Source organism: Corvus brachyrhynchos, unplaced genomic scaffold (assembly GCF_000691975.1).
Source record: "Corvus brachyrhynchos isolate BGI_N302 unplaced genomic scaffold, ASM69197v1 scaffold83, whole genome shotgun sequence".
Lineage (NCBI taxonomy): Eukaryota > Metazoa > Chordata > Aves > Passeriformes > Corvidae > Corvus > Corvus brachyrhynchos.
In genome coordinates this window covers 11288843-11304370 of record NW_008238464.1, presented here as the reverse complement: position 1 = coordinate 11304370, position 15528 = coordinate 11288843, and the positions used below count along the sequence as shown (strand labels likewise).

Genomic DNA, 15528 nt, shown 5'->3' with positions numbered 1-15528 from the left:
ACAACTTTTTAAACCTTGTTTTGCATTCCTTGGGCCAGTGAACTGCTGCTCTGTGTTATCAGCAACATCTGAAGAAGAGGAGGTACCCCCTTGGTGAAAGGCTAACTTCCTTATGAACATGTTGTAAGCTGATAGCGTGTTCAGAGCTGGTAATTGCTCCTCTGGTTGAGAACATTGCTTGTATAAATTTCCATGGTATAATAGCTCATATACTCATGGCAGTGTAACTGTTGCCTGACTTGAGTCTCCCCATACACGTTTTAAGAAGCTGTCTGTTAACTGTAGATTTTCACCCAACAAGGAGGGTTTTGCATGCACCATATCAACTGCTGTTTGCATAGTTCTGTCTTTAATGGTTAAGGCCCTGTATGAGAGCCTAAGAAAGTATATCAGGCAGTTTCTGTGAATCAATAGATTTTCTATTGTTAAAGAAATTATATGCTGTCAAATAGATAATGCTTAATAAGTACAGTTTTAGAATATTTTGTATTAGTTATGTATATTGCCTTTATATTTCAAAGTTGGATTCCCATGTGGTCTGGAATTGAAATAGAAGATTTCTCTTTATGTTTTCATGTGCTATTTTGCATTGATACCAGATTATTTGTTTACAGCTCCACATTGGAAGAGTTTGCATGCTTTATTCGTGAACTGTTTCTTTCTCATCCCTGTGGCATTAAAAAAAAAGGATAAGAGGTATATGTGAATACAAGATAGCATTAAGATATGTCTGCTATATTAACATAAACTAAAAGCCTTTTGAATTTGTTCAGAAGCTTCTTCCTCTCCCCATAGACGTACCATGTTTCTCTGCATGTAAAATGAGAAATTGGCTTCCTCTGTAGCTGCCATTGAAGAATTCTCCAATAATGTAAGCCCAAACGGGCAAATACATGATTCTCATTTGGGAACAGTTTCATGCAGCTGCTATTGTTTGAGCATCAAACTTACTTTATGTTTAAACCTGTTAGCAATAACTTGAATTCATGGTAGGATGTTTCACATCAGAGAAGGGCAAACAGACTAACAGCACTGAGTTAGCCAGTGGCAGCATGTTTCTTTGGACTTAGTAAAGTAATCACAATGTAACATGTTCATTTACCTTGGAGTGTACTTATATTAATATTCAAGTACAACAGAAAAAAAGAAGCAGGTTTGCAAAAATTAAAGCTCCAGAATAGACTTATACTTGCTCCTTACTAAAATGAATAATGGATCTTTTCAGTGAGTTTTTCTAAGTGCTAATCAAAAGTATAATGATTTACAAATCATTACTCAATTAACTTTGAAGCAGTAATTTTAATTTTCAGCAATTATAATAATTTTTTTCTTTGGAAGTTATGGTTTATCAATCATGTAAAATGGTTTACTGAATAACTTGCTCTTTATAACTAGCGTATGATTTTAAAGTAGCCATTATTTGGTGCTTGATGTTTATTTTAATAGATGCTTCAACTTCCTTTAACTTCCAGGGAACAATAAGATGAATTTAAGTGGTGCTGGTTATGATGAAGATCAGTGGAAAGGTACAAGACGTGAATACAGCAGCAGCATTTCCCTTGGTTTGGTGGTGCAGACTGCCTTTAGGTTCAGTCTTCCTGGTTGGGTACATCAGCCTTGCTATTTAGGCATGGCTCAAATATTTCAGTTGGGCATGTGTGGAAACAGTGCTTATTTCCTCCTGTGGCAGTGAAGTGGGTGTGTCTAAGATGATAAATGCAGATTTCATTTTTCTTCCTAAACAAGTTCATGGAAGGAGTGGGGGAATACAACAGTAAAGAATAGCACATTCCTTTTCCTTATGTATTTTCAGTGCTAAGCATTTTGAACCGCATTCCTTTAATATGAGCTGTTAAGTCAAGAGGCTCCAGGTTGATTTGTATTCACTGGCTAGTACTCATCCTGAATTTTATTCTTGAAAAGACACTTTTGTCTGTAAAACACAGTTCTATACATACACTATATAGAAGTAAATATATAAAAATATTTGCCTGTATGTCTTCTATATATATATATGTACAAGCATATAAATGGTTTATCTGTACGAAAGTGTATATATGTATATAACATAATAGCATCACAAATGTCAGGGTATGTTAGAAAAACAGTCTCAGGCCCTTCGGATGAATCGGAAGACTGAGTTTTGTTTTCTGGGCTAGTGCTGTAATAGGCTATTGTGCAAAAGGTAATTTCTGTTGCCTGCCACCTTCATCCCTACTTTTACTGGGCTGCTGTAAGTAATTTTGAAGTCAGCTGTTAAACTGCTGTTTTTTTCTCCTATTAGCCATCATGGGTAACCATAGTCATGCATTTTTAAACTAGCTTTCATAGTAATGAAAGTGTGAATGGGAGGATGTTGAGGGGAAAGTGCAAGACTGACCTTTTGACACAAATTTCAATATAGTTGTCTACTATAGATTGTTTATTAAACAAAAAGTAAATCTCCTTTATTTCTGTTTGGTTGGCTAAATCAGGAGGCTTCAGCTCTAATTCTTAATGGATTCTGTGTGGTTTAAGCTAATTTTTGCAGTTTCAGATCTGTTTCAGTGACAGTTGTATGCTTACTACTGTTTTGCATTGCTCATATTGGTTTTATCTCTCTTGTTTCACTGCTGATCCTGTAAGAGGAAAGTCTCAGATTCTCTCTGAAAGAAATGAGGAAGTAAAAAGAATGGTGAATGAGTTATGCACAAACCTTCATTCAGTGACATAGACTATTGGTCCCTCAGCAACCATTTTTGGTTTTGTGTTTTGTGGGGTTTTTGGATCTTTTTTGAGATGGAGATGTAATTTCTAAATTGTGGATAGTAATACCTTGGCTTCTTCTTTCTCTTGAGAGAATGTTCCTTGATCTATTCTAAGTTTGCTGTTCAGAGGCCGTTGGTTTCCCATTTTTTTCTTTTCCTGGTTTTTACCAGGAAAACCACCAGCAGAATCTTGCAACTTTGTGGATAGCCATGTGGCTTTCATTTTGCCAGTGGTGCTTCCTAAAATCTGTGATAGTCCACACACCATTTGGAAATGTGTAAATGGCTCACTGTTTGATACACACATCCTCAGTTGTTGAAATCCACATATTTCAAGAATTGGTTCATTTGTGTAACTGAATGAGCTAAGAGCATGTACTGCCTGTGGGGAGAGGTGTTGTAGAATGGCAAGATTGATGAGAGATCTCTTTACGTACAGAGATTTGCTGAAAGACATCCATTCCCTGGCTTTCATGCAGTGCTGCAGCATTTACTTCACTCCTGAGTCTCACAGACTTGACACAACTGGTCAGTGAGCTGCTCACCCATATCTTTTGTGTGCTTGGAAGAGGGAGAGGAAGAAGAACCGTGAGTACATGATTTTGCTGATGTTGAAATAGGTGGGTATGAGGATCAATGACTGAGTATGTGATACTCTGGACTAGACAAAGCTAGTGTTTCTGATGGGAAATCTGTCAAAATTGGCTTTGCCATTGCTGTGTCCCATGTTCTTTAACACTGTTTAATGATACAGTGGGAGAACAGTGGGAGAATAAACACACAAAGGCCTGTGTTTTATCTAAACCCAGAAATGAGAGAAAATGTGAATGTTACTACTCTATATATAGAGGAAATATCTAATCTTGATTGATCTAGTCCCAACTGCCCCCATTTCAGCTCTTGTATAGATTTGTTCGCAAGTTAACAGTTTATACTGTGCTAAATGCCACCAAATGAGTTGCAAAAAGCAGGGGAAATATTCACACTTCTATAATTATATTCTGGTTTATAATTATATTTATCTCTTGTGCCCCAATTGAGTGTTGCAGTAATTTGTATGTTTTTTTACACTGTTGCATACTTGAAAGAGATTATGGGAATAATGTGGAAGACTGATAGGAAAGCAAAATCATAGGCACCTATGTGTTCATTCAGTATTGATGGTGACAAAATCTTAAGAGTTTTTCTCAGTCCTCAGCCAAAATGTTGGTAAAAATTACTGACTGTGTTTAAATTTGGCTAAACTGAATACTGAAAATTATTCTCTTCTACATTTGCGTAGAAATTTGCCTCACAGGTATGGACACAAGGAACCTGTTGCTTAACTTAAAACTGTTCTCTTTTACTGCTTTTCTATCCCGTAAAAAAAAAAAAAAAATCAAATCATGCAGAGTTTAGTTGTCCAGGGTCTGATTTTGAATTACTGAAATATATTGAATGGACACAATTAAAACTCTATTTAAGATGGTTTAGGGTCCTAGCAGAAGGATGGATAAATCATAGCTGTATTTCATCTGGGAAGCGTAATGCAAAATTGAGATGGGTTATTCAAATAATGAACTCAAAACTAATGATTAAGATGAGCTATGGCTAAAAGGATGTTTCACGCCTACTAATCTCATCTCCTTGATGAACTAGAGATTATTTTAGAATAACAATAACATAATATTAAATTTGAAGGTGTGTAATCTTCTAGATAAACGAAGTTCTGTATTCATGAAGTCATAATTTTCTGTCTTAAGTTGTCTTTATGTGTAAGTAAGTGATAAAGATGAGGCTTACATATTGTTTTGATGTTTGCTGTACCCCCAGCCTAGGCAGATCTGCACATCTAGTTGAGACTCTGCACTGATTTGAGCAGATCATGCACTCCAGATATTCACTGTGATGGGTTGCCGAGTGACCTGTAGGTCTTTCTGGATACATGTCAGCATATTTTTGTGCCAGATCACAAATTGAGTAATCCAGTGCCTCTGTCATTCTTGTCACTTTATTTGTATTTATTGTGACTGGCTTTTGCACGCTGTAAACAACACCAGTGGAGTTGACTATGCTTTTATATAGAAGAAGGGTCACTATAAAAATGACTAGAAGATGATATGTGGCTAGGGAATGAATGTTACTCATTCCCAGTGAAATGTAGTGAGCAAATGGACTGTATGTTGTGCTGATAATGTCCATGTAAAAGATATTTCAAGAGATGAGAGCTAGAAATAAAAAGAGTATTTCGAAAGCGTATACATTTACTGGAAATTGCAGGAGCTAAGAATTCTTGCTTTTCCTTCCTATTATTAGAATGGGCCACTACCACATATGTCCTGTTGTGTTCACAGCTTGTATTCCTGATGGAGGCTAGCAGCTGGGGCTGGATTCACTTGCTGAAATGTGTGTGAGTGTGAAACACTTGGGATGCTGTAGGGCATCTGCCTGCTCATGCCATGAAGTGTGAGTCTTGCCTAAATTACCTTTTTAACATTAGATATGTGTGGATGTCTTAGGCATACCAGAGTAAATAACAGTAGGGACCTATAATTAGGCACTTGAGTTGAACTTTTAATTCCTCTTGCTTGTTTCATTTCATCAATGGGTTTTATTCATGTGTGGAAGTTAGATATAATTTCTTTTGTATAGTAGATTTATAGCAGTATGAAATTATGCTTCACTGATATATTTAAACTCGGATCAATCCTTTGAACTGTGTGTGGTTTCTTTCTTGTTACAATGGTGAAAAAGTTAGCCTGCCTTTTTTTTGAGATTGCTCCTTTCCGATAGGAATCTTGAAGTTGTATCATTATTTAGTATTTATTTACTGCTCTTTAATTATAAGGGGAACATATAGATCTTCCTTTGTCTTCGATTAAAAGAAAAATGTCCTTATCTGTTATACATGTATGTAGGAAATGCAGATTTATCAGCAGTGACCTTCTCAGATTCCAGTGTATATATGCATAATTTTTTCCTCAGATTTCAGATTTTATTCATGTACTGTAGTGAAATATATCTGTTTGAGCAAGTGAAATGTCCACATCCATGCTTTTGTCATCTACTCATGAAAATTAAAATCATGTTGATTTTCAAGCAATACAAATATAGAGAATCCTACAAGAGGTCATGAATCTTGAAATTATGTTAATTTTCATTGCAACTACGTCAATGTCCAGAGTCCACATGCTATGACTTAAGGTAGAGTGACAATGATCTCTTTGAAAGAAAAGTTAAAGGTTTTGTAAGCCAAGTCTTTTAACTATAATTAATCAGGGGAGGGAAGGAAAGAAGACTCTCTGGCATTCTGCTTGTCCAAACATACACATTGCTTTGTAGGACTTAGGTATATTTAAATTAAATGTAGGATACAAATGTGTTGACTAATTTGGGAGTATTCTTGTTTGTTTGGTTTGCGTTTTGTTTTGTTTCTCAGCACATAGAAAACTATGTTATAGCACAGTATGAATAAGTAAGCAATTGTTTTAATAGGTTTGACTCAAATTTGTTCATGAGTGCTCTTCTATTGACAAACTGGAACATTGCATAAAAGACTGTTTTTTAGGTCTGCAATCTGGACATCATTAAGCTTCTTTTAAGGAAAATAAATGAAATTTCATTCACAAGTCAGCTATGTAATATTTAAAATATGGGAGACTATTTAAAGTAGTATATTTAGCTATAAAGTTGAACCTTTCACTTTCAAATAGATTAACATGTAATTATATTAGAGACCCATAGGAAAATTTTCATGTTCTAGAATTTTTTGTTTCCTTGCTTTGTTTTAATTCTGCTTAGCTTGCTATGTACTATTTAATAGGATGAGGACTGATTTTCAGTTTCAAGTTTAAACTTTGGGTAACAATTTTATGTCCATCACCTGGTGAGTCTGAGATATAGAAGAAAAACTAGTTTATTAAAACAAAAAGGAAAGTGAGACCTGTGAATTTTAAAAATCGTATTCTTAGTTTACCTTCCTAGCTTGCAGAGAGTACCACCTGGCATTTTCAAGCAAACTGGAGGAATTTTTGTTGTTGTTCTATTTTCTCCTTCCTCATGTTAGGCAGCTTAATACTTTTCAGAGTCCATTTGCCTGTGTTTTTGCTGTGACACTTTTCCTGTGTGTTTGAAGGGTCTCCAAGATCACTTGTAATATTTTTCCCTTAGGTGTAGTTGTTTAAGGAGCATTTACAAAGAGTAGTACAGGTGGGGGTTTTTTTTGCCTCTATTTTTAAGGTGAGAGGTTTTTGTGAACCCTTTGCTGCTCTGTTAAATACTCCAGACAAGTATGTTGAGTCTTTATCTGATCTTTTGGCTCAAGATCCCCTCTAGTTACCGAAGGGAGACGTAGACTAAAGCACTCTGGCAGGTGGCAGAAAATGTATTCTGTACTGCAAGTTCATATGATGGTGAAATGGCCCCTGTGTTTCTCATTTGCTTTCAGATCAGAATTGTCTGCTGATCTCAGGACAACAGATTACTGTGGTGAAGCAGGGAGTATTTGTCTAACTGCGGGGAAGGTCTTGGCATGTGTTGTAGTCATGGGCTCTATGCCTCTTTCTTCAGACTGTTTTCTTCACAGTATCTTTGTTAAAGCTTAAAGTTTAATCACTCCTGCATAATTCTGATGTATTCAGAAAGTGAGACAATATACACATGAATAATTTCACTACTTTATTATCTCCATTAAGAAAATTTTTACGTGACATAGGACATGTTGATAAGTGAAGTCCCTAGTTTCTCTAAATAGTTTATTTCCTTGCTTTTGCCTTTCATTGCTAAAGTGATAATAATAAATATATCTTTAGAGATACAGAAGGCAGAGACATGCATTAGAAGGAAATTAAAGCATGGTTAACAGCAGTAGCTGACTTTTCAGAGGAGACTGTTTAAAAAGATAGACTGGTAGAAAAGCCAGTGTTCGAGGTCTTTGCTGAAATGAGGACAAGAGCTGAAAGTACTTTTTGTCCCCATATTAGTGTTAAATTAAATGCTAATGACCTTCTTTTTCAAGAATTTGTTGGGGGAGGAGGGGAAGAAAGGTAGAATTGTTTGTTTGTATTAAAAAAAAATAGCTTTAAACCTAAAACCACCTTTGACATATAAGCTGATAGGATCACTGCCAAAATTCAGTCTGAAGTTTACTCTTGTCTGAAATCTCCTGGAAATATAAGTGAGTGTGTTTTGCTTGAGTAATCCCTTGTAAATACAGTGGTGCCAGCAGCACTGTAATAATGACTGTAATGTCTTTGAAGGCACTCAGAAGCTTCCGCTCAAAGACACTCTTAAATAATTAAATCTTTTTTCTTTTTTCAATTTACATGGAATATGTAATGACATCCCCCCCAAGTACCAGATTTCCTTCCTTCCTTTCTTTTCTTTCTCATGGAAAGCCTAAATAGGGTATTTTAATCAAGACACTGCTTGCTAACTTGGATAGTAAAGAAAGGTGATGAAAGAGCAGGTCCAGATAGTTATTTGTTAAGACCCTAATTTACCTTTTCTTAATGCAGAAATGACAGCTTGAAAAACCTGGGTACCTCTGAGGTGATTGTAGAAGGATTAGTTCCCTCCTGCAAATAAAGGGAGTAATTTTATCCACTTTGCTATGTGCCCTCTGGGTCCTGGCAGTTCATTCTCTGACCATTTATGTGGTCTATTTGCAAGACCAGCTGCCTACCTGTCTATACATTGGTTTTGTTTTGTTTTTGTTTTTTTTTTTTTTTTCACAGATACTGAGCATCTCTATTCAGTAGTGTTTGAACAGATCTGTGGGCGTTTTGGAAAGACGTACAACTGGGATGTGAAATCCTTGGTTATGGGTAAACAAGCCCCAGAAGCAGCAGAGACTATTCGAGAAGTTCTAGGTCTTCCAATAACCACAGAAGAATTATTGAATGAAAGTAAAATGATGCAGGAGAAGATATTCCATACTGCTGAGTTGATGCCAGGTATGTTTCTTTGCAGCATTTATAAACTCTTTATGGAATTATTTAAATGCTGATCAAGGTAGAAGTTTGTAGTCTGCCTTCCACAAAGCAGCTGATCTTACAGATTGTTTTGTTGCTCTTGTTTTAGAAAATTTACCTAAATCCACCTCTTTATTTACCTGTTTAAAAGGATATTTTACGTATTAAAGTTGACAGATTTTTTTTTCACTATTTACTTGGAGAAAAGCTTTTTTTCATGTTTTAAAAGAAAAAAAAGGACTAGATACATGTGCATTGATTCTGTTTAGTAAACTAAACATTCTTTATAATTGTTGTTGGCAGCTGTGTTTTACCTGACCATAAGCATAGTCTGACTTTGTGAAGCATAGATGCCTTTGCCTGCACCTTTAGAAGTATGTGGGCCCATGGGTTCTTTCTGTTGGGATTGATCTCGCCTAACCTGAAAATTGTAATTCAAGTACAGTGTCTGAGTGTGTCAGTGGAGAAGGAGGATTTTTCAGGTTATCCTAAGACAGGTGAGTTTCCTTACCTTCTCAAGATACGTGTCTTTTAACAGTGATTGTGCAGGATGCCCAAGTGAGTAGCTTCAATGAGGTAACTCAAGATAAGCAAGAGGATGAATCTTACCTGTAGCGTGAATGCATAATTTTGTATTCAATTACATTTAGATTTGAAATGCTTAGGGAGAAATCCTCAGCCATGCAACACTATCAGTACCTAAAGCTAGGATTGCTGCTAACTTTATGTGCAATGTTAAACTTTCTGGAGCAAATATCAATAATTTATGAAGGGAAAAAAAATAGGAGGAAAGGACTATAAAAAAGTATTAGAAGTGAAATAACTGCATGTCAAAGTACATTTAACAGTTATTTTTTCTCTTTGAATGTGTGCTCATGTGTTCTGACAATTTCTACAGCACATTAATGTTTTAATTTTTAGAAGCTTTTTTATATCTAGTTTCATAATGCATTAAGAGGATAAAGGTTAAAAATATGTGATATGTTACGAATAAATAACAAGCAGCAAAAATAATAGCTGTGATTTTTTCAGCAGCTTAAAAACTTTAGTACATTGTGTGTCCAACTTAGTTGTCTTTCTAACTTAGTTATCTCTCTAATGTCTTTTATGTACAAGATTTTTCAAATTGCATCTCTCTCACTTATAGATCCACTTGAAACTGTAAGCCTAGTTAAACTTCCCAGAAAAATAAGAAAGTTGGATGGATGTGTTTTTTGTTTTTCATCTCAAGCTTCTGGGACTGACTTTTCAAATATATCTTTTGCAAGCCAAATAAAAAATCCTTATCTGGGTTTAGAAAATGCCAGATGAACAGACCAGGTAAAGTGTTAGGTGACACAAAGAAGAGTTGCTGTAAAGAAACAACATGAGTAATTGATGCTATTAAGTGGATACTCTGTGCTTGCTGAAGATTGTGATAATGTGGCTGAGCTGGCTTGAACAGAGTTACAAAGGTGATGAAACAGATTAGCCAAAGGAAACATGAAGTTTTGTACTGTTCCTGCCTTCAAAAGTGAATTTTAGGCTCACTGAAGCTGGACTATTATGGATGAAACAAGCAAAATTAGTGCTAGGAAAAACAAGTAAACATTTTTGTCATCACCAAAATTGTTCAACTGATTATCTTTTCAGTTCAACTAAATACATGTGATAACTTTTTTCAGTCTATATTCTAAAGTAGAATTGATATGAACTAGAATACTTTATGCTCAGTGGCCATTGTAGAGAGCAAAGGCATCTTTGGTCACTAAAGTGATGTGATCTGTACTTACTTGGTCACAAGATACGAGATACAAGCTGAATTGCCATGAATTTTGGGAAACCAAGTTGATGACAGCTAATAAGCTAGAGGAAAATGGCTCCAGTTACTTACTATTTAGTTTCTTTAGAAACTGTTCTCCAGTGAACCAGATTTTTAAATCTCATTCTGTCTTTCTGTATCTTCTGAGGATGTTTATTAATGGATTGCAGATTTATTTTACAGTCACTTAATGTTCTTTAATTAAAAATGGGTTCCTTGCATGTGTTGTGCAAGACGTAAGATTGTGGTAACATTTTGAGTTTCCATTGTTCTCTGTCTAAACTGATCTTTCAGATGGTTACAGGTAAATACAGGAAAGTGAAAGTTAATTGTCATATTAATGGTGTAAGATGACTCCAAAGTGCTGTGTCTCTGGCCATCTTTTGACATTTAGTAAATGTGTGAGGTTCTGTTTTTCAATCAATTTCTAAAGCTCGTCCAAAAAATTGGATTGAAATTTGATTTGGTGGAGAGCAATGCTAAACAGTGACCAATGATGTTTGAAAAAGTGACTTGTTTCTGTGGCAAGTCACAAGTGGCGCTTGTTTCTGGATGAGCTATGCATGTGGTCTTGCCAAAGATGATAACTCTGTAAATTCCTAAATCAAGTAAGTGACAGGTATATCAGTGAAGATTAAGGATAGTGTGGAATTTAAATGACTATTTAATTTGTAAAGCAGTTCTTTGTCTGACAGGTGAGAAACCTGTCCTGGTTCTGGCTGAGATAGAGTTTATTTTCTACTTAGTAGCAGGTGCAGTGATGTGTTTTGGATTTAGTACAAGAATAAAGTTGATAACACACTGATGTTTAAGTAATGCTTGCCCCAAATTAAAGATTTTTCATTTTCTCGTGCTCTGCCAGTGAATAAGTGCACAATAAGCAAGGAGGGAGCATGGTCAGGACAGCTTATCTGAACTGGCCAAAGGGATATTCCATGCCATAGCACATCATGCCCAGTATATAAACGGGAGTTGTTACCCAGGAGAGGGACCAATTGTGGCTTGAGGATGGGCTAGGCATCAGTCAACAGGTGGTGAGCAATTCTATTGTGCATCACTCTTCTTAGGTTTTATCTGTCCCTCCCACTCTCCCTTTCGTTTTACAACTGGTAGTATTATTATTATCATTATTACTTTGTTTTGATTATTAATCTGTTCTTATCTCAACCCACAAGTTACTTTTTTTCATGATTCTTCTTCCCATCCCACCAGGGAGGACACACACACACACAGAGAAGCTGTGTGGTACTTAGTGTCCAGCTGGGGTTAAACCATGGCACAGGCTTGTGTACAATAGCTCTGAGATATTAGTGGCTGAAGACTGAATTTTGGCTATTTCAGTATGCCAGACTGACAGACAAGCTTCAATACATCAGGCTGTGGTCAAAATACAAATGTCATCTAAGAAGAGACTACATCCATTTCCAATATGGAATTTTCCAGTAACTATTTGAGAGTTTTTCACAGATTTATTTTTAGTTCTGAAAGAATCTTAAGGAATGGTAATTTTGATTCAGTGGAGAAAAATTAATCCAAGATGACACTTACAAAATGACAGGCCTGCCACTGTGCTGCTTTTCTAAATATTTCTGTCAGAGTACAGACATTGTTATCTACAAGAGTAATGTAGTAGGCTTTCTGTTTCTGCAAATGCATTTTGAACATTTCTAAGTTGCAGGGAAGTGCATAGTCAGAAGATGAGGGAATGACAAGCAGAACAGAAGAAAACCATGCATATGTATATTTACCTAGACATATATAGGTGTGCTTTTGCATAAACCTAGAATATATACAGAGTGAGAAAACTGAACTCCAAATTATACAACAGTTGCTATAATCATGTCAGGATTATGAAACTGCTGTTATTCTTTCTCTGTAGTCTCTGGGTTTTGGCTTATCATCATTATCACAAAGCACAGATCTTTAAGGATTGTGTGGCTGTGTATATACCTTTTGGACATTTTCCATTCCTGGGTTGTTTTCACGGTAACTGGGATTTAGTTGTTGCATCTTCTGTTCAGCCAGTGCAGAATGTGATGTGCAAGCTATTTTCCAGTTGAAGAAAGTTGACTGTCTCTTGCAGCCATGAGGAGATAATTTCATACCTCAATTTTAGTACCAAATGAAGCCAGTCAGAAAGCACAAAAAGAGAAGAAAGGAAAACAGTTCAAATTTCAATGGCAACTCACTCCAAATTTTTCTTTTTTTCCTTAACAGTTCCATTCAACCAGCAGTCTAGTTTGCTTAACTATTGCTTCCTTGATTCATGTTGTGCCCTTGACAGTTAAACAGACTTCCTACCATGCTATCTTTTCTTTTCCTTGCTGTTTTTGTTTTAATGGTAGGAAACTCTAGTGAGTCCATGCTGGGCTCAGTGAGCCTGTAACCCCTAGAGATCAGCCAATTAGCTGCAAACTCAGAATGGTGCTTCCTGTTTGGCTGGTATCAAACATTTGGCCTTTACATCAAGTTCTAAAGGACTGCAACCCAAACATGCTTTCATCAGGAAATCAGCAACACAGTTGATGCAGTTTTTGAATTATGTAAAATTTAGAACTTACATTCTTTCTGTGGTCGTGCATGTGTCCAGACTAAAATGAGAGTAATGATTTGATGAATAGGAAGTCTCTCTAACCAGAAGGATCTCTGATACTTTTTAGGGAGCAATAAGATGAGAAGATAAAATTCTTTATTTATAGACATTGCCTTCTAAAGTGGGGGTAGGCCGGTAGTTTCCACCTCTACTTTTGTAGCTTGGAGAAAGGATAATGTATCATTGCAGATAGCATTTTTAAACAGTATGTCATAACAAATAAAGAAGGAGGTTGATCTGAGAGCTGTGTTTCCATAGTTTCATGAGATTCAGAAATGGAATAGAATAGAAATAGAATAGAATAGAACAGAATAGAAAGAATAGAACAAAACTATTTCAGTTGGAAGGGATGTACAAATGTTCTCTAGTCCAACTGCCTGTTCAGGGCTAACCAAGTTAAAGCATTCATGGCAATTAAATCAAGCAGTGTATGACATCACCTCTGTCACACTGTCACCTTCACAGCAGCAATCCTGACTTCATCTGAGGATTGAGAGAAAGTGTATATAATTAATAGCACCAGTGATGGGCTTGCAATTGTTGTAGCAAACCAGATTACATAAAAAATATTTTTAGATAATTTTGTTACTTAAGTCAACAAACAGCAGCTTCTTTTTCTAAGTGAGATTGTTTTGTTTTGTTGAGTGCTTTTAGTGTTCAGAGGCTGCTAAGGTTTCTTGGATTTGTTTTTGTGAACTTAATGGATTATCTTGGAATTGGTTAGAAATCTAATCAACCTGACAAAGCTCTGAGTGGTAATGTTAACTTTTCTTTGATTAAAAAAAGTGATGAAATCTTGAAAAGTTCTACCACATTTGATGTGGTGTCATATCACATTCAGTGTGGGAACTGTAAATGATTTTGGAAAAAAGGAGTAGTCTTTTTAATATAGAAGCTATATTTATCCTTAATACTTCCATTTGTGTACAACTGAACATAAATCATCAAGACATGCATAATGTATGCACACTTAATTTAAACACTGTATGGACCTTTCAGTTTCCTTTAGTCTTTTTCTCAGCAGTAAGTCTTTTCTTCCAGATATACACCAAACACTCTTGGACAGCTTGTGTCATGTAACTTTACAGCAAAATGAAGTGGACTTGAATATGGGTGTCTAAAGAGCCTTGATTTTGCCTCCCCAGAGGTCAAGTGTCCTCTCTGGTCATGCTGCTTAGTGTGAGTAGAAAAGTAACTGTATCTACAGTGATGAATGAGCAGATGTATGTGAGGGAGTACTGAACATCTGTGAGAAAAGCACGAAGTTGTATTTGACCACTGCTGTTTAACATTCTTGTTGGCAACATGGACAGTGGGGTTCAGTGCACTCTTAGCAAATTTGCTGAGGATACTGGGCTGTGTGGCCAGTCAGCATGCTGAAGGGAAGGCGTGCCATCCAGAGGGACTTGGACAGGCTTGAGAGGTGTGTCAGTGAAAACCTCATGAAGGTCAACAAGGCCAAGTGCAAGGTTCTGCACCTGAGTTGAGGTCATCCGAAGCACCAATACAGGCTGGGCAGAGAATAGACTAAGAGCAGCCCTGGTAAGAGAGACTTGGGGGTGTTGATTGACAAGAAGCTCAACGCAACCTGGCAATGTGTGCTCACATCCCAGAAAGCTAACTGTGACCTAGACTGTATCCAAAGAAGTGTGTCCAGCAGGTCAAGGGAGGTTATTCTGCCCTTCTACTCTGTTCTTTTTGAGACCCCACCTGGAGTGCTGCATCCAGCTGTGGGGCACCTAGCGTAAGAAGGATTTGCACCTGTTGAAACAAGTTCAGAGGAGGACCACAAAGATGATCAGAGGGATGAAGCCTCTCTCCTTGAAGACTGATTGAGAGAATAGGGGTTGTTCAGCCTGGAGAAGACTCAAGGGAGACTTAATAGCACCTTCCAGTAGCTCACGAGAAAGCAGAAGAAGGACTTTTTAAAAGGGCATGAAGTGACAGGACAAGGAGGAATGGCTTCAAACTGAAAGGGAGTAGGTTTAAGTTTGGTATTAGGAAGAAGTTCTTTTCTGTGAGGATGGTGAGGCACTGGGAGAGATTGCCCAGAGAAGCTATGAATGTCCCATCCTTGGAAATGTTCAAGGCCAGGCTGGATGGGTCTTTGAGCAACCTGACCTAGAAAAAGTAGGCCCTGCCCATGGCAGGGGTGTTGGAACTAGATGATCTCTAAGATCCTTTCCAACACAAAACATTCTATGAATTTGTGCAGAAACTATGTAAAGAAAGAGTATGGTGACTGGTATAGTTCTTCCAACAAATATTTCAGTGCACAGGTCTGAAAATCTGTTGATTAATACAGTGTTCTTTTAAAAAGTCTGTAGCCATGTTGTTTCTTCTTCAGAATAGGCTGCATCTGAGCTACAAGACTTAGCAAGTGTAGTCATATTAGCACGGGCTACATGGTGTAGACAAGCTCCAAAAGTATAGCAG

At 36.7% G+C, this 15528-nt stretch overlaps 1 protein-coding gene across 6 annotated transcripts in view; it reads left to right on the top strand.

Annotated features, from left to right (window-relative positions):
- Positions 1–15528, top strand: part of PUDP (pseudouridine 5'-phosphatase) — a 68814-nt gene that overhangs the window by 17972 nt on the left and 35314 nt on the right. For 2 of the 6 annotated variants that reach the window (XM_017737146.1, XM_017737149.1), the window contains exon 2: positions 8462–8680. In XM_017737146.1, the coding sequence (XP_017592635.1) occupies positions 8462–8680 (219 nt within the window). Of the gene's footprint in view, positions 1–2467; positions 3368–5080; positions 5193–8461; positions 8681–9001; positions 9196–15528 lie in introns of those variants that run through there. The other 4 variants (XM_017737147.1, XM_017737148.1, XM_017737150.1 and 1 more) reach the window with 4 other exon arrangements.